Source organism: Eutrigla gurnardus (genome assembly GCF_963514095.1).
Source record: "Eutrigla gurnardus genome assembly, chromosome: 18".
Taxonomy (NCBI): domain Eukaryota; kingdom Metazoa; phylum Chordata; class Actinopteri; order Perciformes; family Triglidae; genus Eutrigla; species Eutrigla gurnardus.
The window spans coordinates 1153833-1161809 of NC_139929.1; the positions used below are offsets into that span (position 1 = coordinate 1153833).

The window sequence follows — 7977 nt, forward strand, 5'->3', positions numbered from 1 at the left end:
GAAGAAATAGATTAAGATGGGAAGTAGCTGGAGTATAAAGAGGCTAAGTCCCGCCCCTTCCTGTGTCTCCCATGGGACCTTTTGTCAGAAAAATATATGTACGGTAGTCAACAGAGAGAGATTTTATTTCTTTGATCCCGAATTAATTCCACATAGAAGGTTTGTCAATTTAAAAGATAATGTTTTCCATCAAGAAAGTCTCAGTTTGTTGTAGGTTTTCTCAGCGGATCATTTGCTCTTGTATGAAACGCTCAGTGATCTACATCTATCTGGATGGCAACGACGACGGGAAACCTCTGGAGACTGGGTCCCAAGGTGTGACCCCTCGGGAGACCGGATACAAAGGTGTGACCCCTCTGAAGGTCTGCAACAAAGGCGATACCCCTCTGGAGACAAAGTCGATACCCCTCTGGAGACAAAGGCGATACCCCTCTGGAGACAAAGGCGATACCCCTCTAGAGACAAAGGCGATACCCCTCTGGAGACAAAGGCGATACCCCTCTGGAGACAAAGGCGATACCCCTCTGGAGACAAAGGCGATACCCCTCTGGAGACAAAGGCGATACCCCTCTGGAGACAAAGGCGATACCCCTCTGGAGACAAAGGCGATACCCCTCTGGAGACAAAGGCGATACCCCTCTAGAGACAAAGGCGATACCCCTCTGGAGACAAAGGCGATACCCCTCTGGAGACAAAGGCGATACCCCTCTGGAGACAAAGGCGATACCCCTCTGGAGACAAAGGCGATACCCCTCTGGAGACAAAGGCGATACCCCTCTGGATGTGTTTTATCGAGCGACTCTTTTTATTAGCAGGAAGAGTAAGAAGGAGCGAGACCTGTTTTTAGCGTGAGTAACATTCAGTTAAACCACAATATGAGACTTTATTATCTTTAAACTGACAAAATCAGATGTGGATTTCATGGAACGGAATGAATGTTGTGTGTTTTTGACTCACGCCATGACGATGACGCTGAAGTCGAGCCAGTTCCACGGGTCCCTCAGGAAGGTGAAGGGCCCCACACAGAAACCCCTCGCCAGGATCTTTATCAGGGACTCGAAGGTGTAGATACCTGTGAAGGTGTACCTGACGGAGGAAGGGAGGGAGGGAGGACCGAGGAGAATTAAGGTGAGATGGTTGGAAGTAGTGGAGACAGAAACAATGAGGAGACAGAAGACAGTGAAGGGAGGGAGCAGCAGAGAGGAGTCAAGATGAATAAAAGGAGAGGAGAGAGGAAGGATGAATATTCATAAAACCAGCAGCCTCGACTCTGAACATCCTTCACTTATTTAGTTTGTCCCCAGAAGCAAGTTTGACCCGACAGGGTGTCAACTCAACCGCACAGAGACAGACAGACGGGAGACAGACAGACAGGTGGCAGAAGAGAGAGACAGAGAGAGATGGGAGGCAGAAAGAGACAGACAGATGGGACAGACAGACAGGACATCCAGGTTGGTCCAGGTCTCGGCTGCTGCAACACGAAGTGTTTAGTCAGAAAGTCTCTCGTCATCAGAATCTCATTCGGTGCGTTTGACCAAAAACTGAGATCTGATTGGACGGTGCAGGATCAGACCCCGGATGGCGTCACGCCACCAGAACACAGGTGTTACCACAGACAGACAGGCAGACAGGCAGACAGACGGATGTACTTACTCCAGGTACTTGGCCCAGTACGCCGGCTCCGACATGGCCATGAAGCAGCAGTTGGTCAGGATGGTGCACATGATGAACAGACTGAACAAGGTGAGCAGGTTAAGGAAAGAGGACGTTGGTCACATGACACACAGGAACAGGAAATAACCTCCACGAGTCACACGGGGCGAGTTCCACAACTTAATGAATCATTCTATCGTATTCCATCCATCAATACTGTTAATATTTCTGTTCCAATTATCATTTATAACGATTAACTGAGGTGGAGCTAAGTCATTGTTTTTAGAGTCATCAAGACTGACAAGTCCCAAATCAAGTCCCAAATCAAGTCCCAAATCAAGTCCCAAATCAAGCCCCAAATCAAGTCCCAAATCAAGCCCCAAATCAAGCCCCAAATCAAGCTTCAAATCAAGTCCCAAATCAAGTCCCAAATCAAGCCCCAAATCAAGTCTGGAATCAATATTTCAGCTTCAAAGACACAAACAGTAAATTCAGACGTTCAGTCCTTAATCCTGTTTTTGGAATAAACACCTAGAAAACCCTGTCACAAGAGTCCAGACCTCCATCTGAAACAGTTCAATAAGAGCACGGAGTCCGACGTGAAGCCAGGACCTGGACCTTGTTCAGGACTCCTTCCCTCTCTGTCAGATAAATGCGACCACATGACTCCACATGTGTTTTTTTCCATTAGGGCTAAATAAAGACGGAGTGAGCCGCCGCTCCCCTCCAACGCCTGCCACATTCAATATCCAGCAAATGAATATGCCATTAGCGGCGGCGGGAGAACGGGGGAGTACGGGCCCACTCGTGTCTAATCAGCACATAACGGGGAGCGGCAACTTTCCCAAACTGTCAGACGGCAGCGACACGCGTCAAACATCACCTTCACCCGCCATGTTCAACACGCCGCCAGGTGGGAGGGCACGCCGCTCGGCCGTCAATCACGGCTATAAATGAATCATAATTATTGTAATTTGGCAGAAAGGGAACATGCTCCCTGAGCAACCACCGCCCGAACTCCAGAGGAACGTTGCAGGGGCTGCTGGGTAATTGTTGATTGAGTGCCGGATGTAATGATGTTGCCGGAGCGCGATGGCGAGGCGGCGAGATAACGCGGTTAAGCGATTGACAAACAAACGCAAATGTCCCCCCGCGCCGCCGCCGCAGAGCCGGGAGCTAATTACAGCGTAATGATAGGCCTGCTGCCATGGACCTCCCAGGCCACCGTACCGTAATGTCATTACACCTCCCTCTTCCACCACGGGACCAGCCTCCTCCTCCTCCCCCTCCTCCCCCTCTCCATGTTTCTGTCTCTCCATCATTCTTCTACCTCTCTCTCCTTCCTTCCTTCCTTCCTTCCTTCTTTCCTCCTCCTTCTGATTCTACTTACTTCTTCCTCCCTCTCTCCACGTTTCTGTCTCTCCATCATTCTTCTTCTTCCTCCTCTCCTTCCTCTTCTTTGTCCTCCTCCTTCCTTTTTCTTCCTCCTCTTCTTCCTCTTCACCATTCTCTTCCTTCTCCATCTTCCTCCTCTTCTTCTCCTTCCTCTTTGTCCTTCTCTTCTTTTTCCTCTTCCCCCTTCCTCTTTTCCTCAGTACATGAGACCTGGACATTTTTCCATCTTCTTTATCTTGAAAGGAACAGCAGGAAGAAACTGCATCTTGAGAAGATCATCAGTGGTCCACTCCTCCATCCATCCATGTATCATCTTCCTCTCATCCAGGTCCTCCTGGGGGGGGGGGGGGGGGGGGGCACCGGGGTGGTCCCAGTCCAGACCAGATCTATAATCCCCCCAGTGTGTTCTGGGTCTACCATGCACACAGCCTGGAAATCCTCTGTTACCATAGCAACCGTCGTAGTGGTTCTGGCCTTCAGCAACTTCTCTGGAGTTACTTTGACTTGCAGACACAACGGAGCAAAGAGCGCGGTGACGGGAACACAATTTTACAGACTTTTAGATTTTCTCTTGAACGCGACGCGACAACTCGGCAACACGAAGCCGGTGAATTCAACCGGGAGGAAGGCAACGCAACGGGAGACACAGCTGGTGGCTGCAGCACAGTCTGATGGATTAACTATTCCCCGAGCAACGTCTCGCAGGACACCGAGTCAAACGTGTGTCCTCCAGAACAACGGCCTCATGGGAAATGTAGTCAAACAGGGTTTTCTGTGGAAAAACAACAACAACAGGTGGTGGTGATCACCTGAGAGAGAAAAACACACAGTATCTAGAAGTGTTAGTGTGTGTGTGTCTGCCTCACACACAGCTTGTCATTATGGCGCCAGTATGGTTGGGCATCAATCCAGAACACACTCCATGTCACAGAAAACTCCACTTCACCACCACTACTCACACACACACACACACACACACACGTACGTAGCACATCAGCAGCGCCGCACCTCCGCCGCCGACCTCTTCACCCACTTATCCCCCTGACAACAGCAGCGTGTCCGCCGGCTCGACATCGCTCAACACCAGCAGCCGCCTCCCACGGTAAAAATAGACGGTGTGAGGTGGGGGGGGTGGACTGCGGGGGGGCGGGTGTTGAGTTTTGGGTGTTGGGTAATATCTGTCATGTCGGTTTGGCGTCTGGAGCCGAGGACGCCGGCGTGGGACGGAGCGACTGGAGTCTCTTCAGAGAGTTTTACAAACTTTTTGGCGGGTCTTTTTTTCACCTTTGTCTTCTTTTTTTAAAATATCAATTTCATTACAACCTTAATAACTCCATTAAACTACACAGAATGAATAAAGAGCATGCTAGCATCACTCCATATAGTGTAAGCTATGAGTTAGCATAAAGCCCATCACTCAGCGTTGTGCATGCTAACCTGTTAGCTGTTAGCATCAGTACAACTGTTAGGCTACGGCCGACACGTAAACACACCGTTACTGAGGCGAGAGTGTACAAAGACACAAGGCCACAAATACTCTCATACAACTACACTGCTGTACAACGAGTACTCACATTGAAAAGTATGTTTACCACGTTAACGTGTCTTGACTCGGGGCTTGAACTGGAACTTGTCAGTAATGATTTCAGACTTGAGAGTGACTTGGTTCTCTGCTTTGTGTACTTCAGGGCAGATTAGTACTAAAGTACCACACTACATCACATAAACAAAGTAGTAACCGAATCTGTCAGAGAAGAAAAAGAGAATGATGTTCCCTCCTAGATGTTGTGGAGTACAAGTATCTCCAGTTCTACGTGGGTAGAGTATTCAGAATGACCTCGCTGCCATCGGCCTGCTGACGTCATGAAGCAGTGAAGCGTTGCGAGGCCTCAGACGCCCCAGCGACCAACCAGCCCGTCTGCATCCATTTGTTTATATTATCACCCACAATGCCTTCTGGCCGGCCCGGCGGCTCACACACAGCGTCCTTCAACACACACACTCCCCGCCCAACCGAAGCCTGCTCTGTATCTGACCTCTGACCTCCCTGCGGCCGTTTTCCCAGCAGATCACAACACTGTCAGCATGAGTGCGCCCGGCGGCGGCGGCGTGGGGAGGATATGAGTGGACCAGGATCTTGATGGCGACTCGGCGGACCGGGTTGAACGGGCTGAAGATGTAGAGAGCCGACGTGGCGCTGAATCGGAAGATGGCCTTCCCTTTGTTCAGGACTATGAAGGTCTGCAACGGAGACAGGAAACACACTGGATCAGAGAGGATTCTGGGTACTCGGCGAACTGACCACATTTACACCGACGGGGAGATGCTGAATTTAATGACGGGAGAAAAGGCTATTCATATATATATTCATATATTCATATATATATATATATATATATATATATATATATATATATATAAAAAGCCAATTTAAAGAAGTTGAATCAGTACTTTTACTTTTGAACACAAGTACTTCTACTTGAGTACACATCCGTAATTTTGATGCCTCTGCAAACCAGGAATAAATATTGGAGCAGAATTAAAATGAAGACCACTTTTATATTGTTAAAGCGTAAATACAACCGTGGTGGGGCTCCACAGGAACCAGACGGTCACATGACTTCACCTCACGTATTTTATGTCATAATGACACGTTAGAATCTCTCCAGCTGTGTTAAACAGACTTTCGTGTCAGCAAAAACACACACTTCCAGGTTTCAGGATCTCTATGAGGCTCCGAATGCCTGCGCATGACTGATGTCATTAATTAGTGGAAGCAGGAGTGTGTTTGTGAGGATGAAGCAGCTGCAGACGCTGCTTTTACAGAACTCTCCCCCGAGAGTTTGAAAGGAGGACGACGGACACCAACCCTCCAAACAGTCCATTCATCTTCCAGGGATTCTCCAACCGGAGAGACGGGGTGTTTCCAACACACTCACACACACACACACACACACACACACACACACACACACACACACACACACCTACCCTCTTGTCTTTGAAGTAGTACTGGTCGATGTCCTCCAGGGGAACGCCCACCAGATGAGACGGGATGTCGGCGAAGATTCGTGGCAGCTGTTTTCCTGCCTCCAGGTCGGCCCGGGGCCGGGGGAGCGCCACGTGGCCCAGGTCCTGACACACACACACACACACACACACACACACACACACACACACACACACACACACACACACACACACACACACACATACACCATCACCACCTCTGAAACACATCTGCTTTATCTCCTCATTTTTTTCAGCTTCCAAATATTTCAATTTCATCTCCTTCTAATAATGACGGTGATATCAATGACACGCTGTGTTTATCAGGTGTGTGTGTGTGTGTGTGTGTGTGTGTACCTCCTGGTACTGTTTGGTGCGTCGGGCATGCTCCGTGGCGATGCGCTGCTCGATGGCTGCCAGGGAGTCCGGCGTGAAGCGCTGAAAGCTCTCTGGTCCCATTGGAAACACACAGCCAGCCATCTTCTCATCCTGATCCTGCTGCTGACTGGCCAGTATACCAGCTGCACACAGACAGGCAGGCAGACAGACAGACAGGCAGACAGACAGGAAAGGGGTCACAAACAAGCCGATATGACAGATAAACATGAATAAAAACAACACTAAACACTGCTATGATAATACGTTACCCGATCGTCAGGAAGAAGGTAAAGGAAGTTACATCGTTACACTTAAAGCGATAAATGAAGCGTTTCTGAAACATCACGACAACGAGTTGCTATGGCGATAGAGTGATGGGGGGGGGGGGGATGGATGGATGTACAGGCTGACTTTAACACCTATGTTGCCTGATGTATCCACGTATACAGTCAGGTGATTATGGGATGTCCAGGACTAAAGTGTCTCATTATCGCCCGGAACGACGGGGCGATCGAGTATACAGTTACACTGAGAGAGAGAGAGAGAGATTGACTCTAGGATTACACAGAGTTCAGCGAGAGCAAGACTGACAAGGTGTGAGACAGGTGTAACAGGTGTGTGTGTGTCTGTGTGTGTGTCTGTGTGTGTGTGTGTGTGTATATGAGTGAGTGTGAGTGTGTGTATATGAGTGTGTGTGTGTGTGTGTGTGTGTGTGTGTGTGTGTGTGTGTGTGTATATGAGTGCGTGTGAGTGTGTGTATATGAGTGTGTGTGTGTGTGTGTGTGTGTGTGTGTATATGAGTGCGTGTGAGTGTGTGTATATGAGTGAGTGTGTGTGTGTGTGTGTCTGTGTGTGTGTGTCTGTGTGTGTGTGTGTGTGTGTGTGTGTGTGTGTGTGTGTGTGTGTATATGAGTGCGTGTGAGTGTGTGTATATGAGTGAGTGTGTGTGTGTGTGTGTCTGTGTGTGTGTGTGTGTGTGTGTGTGTGTGTGTGTGTCTGTGTGTGTGTGTCTGTGTGTGTGTGTGTGTGTGTGTGTGTGTGTGTGTGTGTATATGAGTGAGTGTGTGTGAGTCTGTGTGTGTGTGTGTGTGTCCAGACCATCTGTTTTGGTTCCTAATTGAATGATTACACAGGCCTCGTTTTTCAACCCTTCATGCATTTATTCTTCACAGCTCCCAAATCTGATTTCTGAAGTGTGTGTGTGTGTGTGTGTGTGTGTGTGTGTGTGTGTGTGTGTGTGTGTGTGTGTGTGTGTGTGTGTGTGTGTGTCTCCACATCAAAAGGAAACCCAGCCCTGTTCTCCGTCCTTATCGGACGCTGTCATCCACTCCGTCCGTCCACAGCCGGTCCCGGTGACGCGTCCGGTCCTGGTTTCCACTCGGTCACGTACACACTTGTGAGGACCTCTGTTCTTATCAGGACCCCCAAGTCCTCAAGGATCTGAAACCAGGACCCCCAAGTCCTCAAGGATCTGAAACCAGGACCCCCAAGTCCTCAAGGATCTGAAACCAGGTCCCCCAAGTCCTCAAAGGTCCCGCTGCA

At 49.3% G+C, this 7977-nt stretch overlaps 1 protein-coding gene across 1 annotated transcript in view; it reads right to left on the reverse strand.

Annotated features, from left to right (window-relative positions):
• LOC311029039 (sodium channel protein type 5 subunit alpha-like) overlaps nt 1-6544 on the reverse strand; it is a 92098-nt gene extending 85554 nt beyond the window's left edge. Inside the window, exons 1-5 of the mRNA XM_084033904.1 lie at nt 6415-6544; nt 6040-6183; nt 5171-5289; nt 1654-1743; nt 958-1086 (exon numbers count right to left, since the gene is read on the reverse strand). Coding sequence (XP_083890030.1) covers nt 958-1086; nt 1654-1743; nt 5171-5289; nt 6040-6183; nt 6415-6537 — 605 coding nt within the window. The 5' untranslated portion in view covers nt 6538-6544. The remainder of the gene's footprint in view (nt 1-957; nt 1087-1653; nt 1744-5170; nt 5290-6039; nt 6184-6414) is intronic.
• Nucleotides 6545-7977: the final 1433 nt, after the last annotated feature.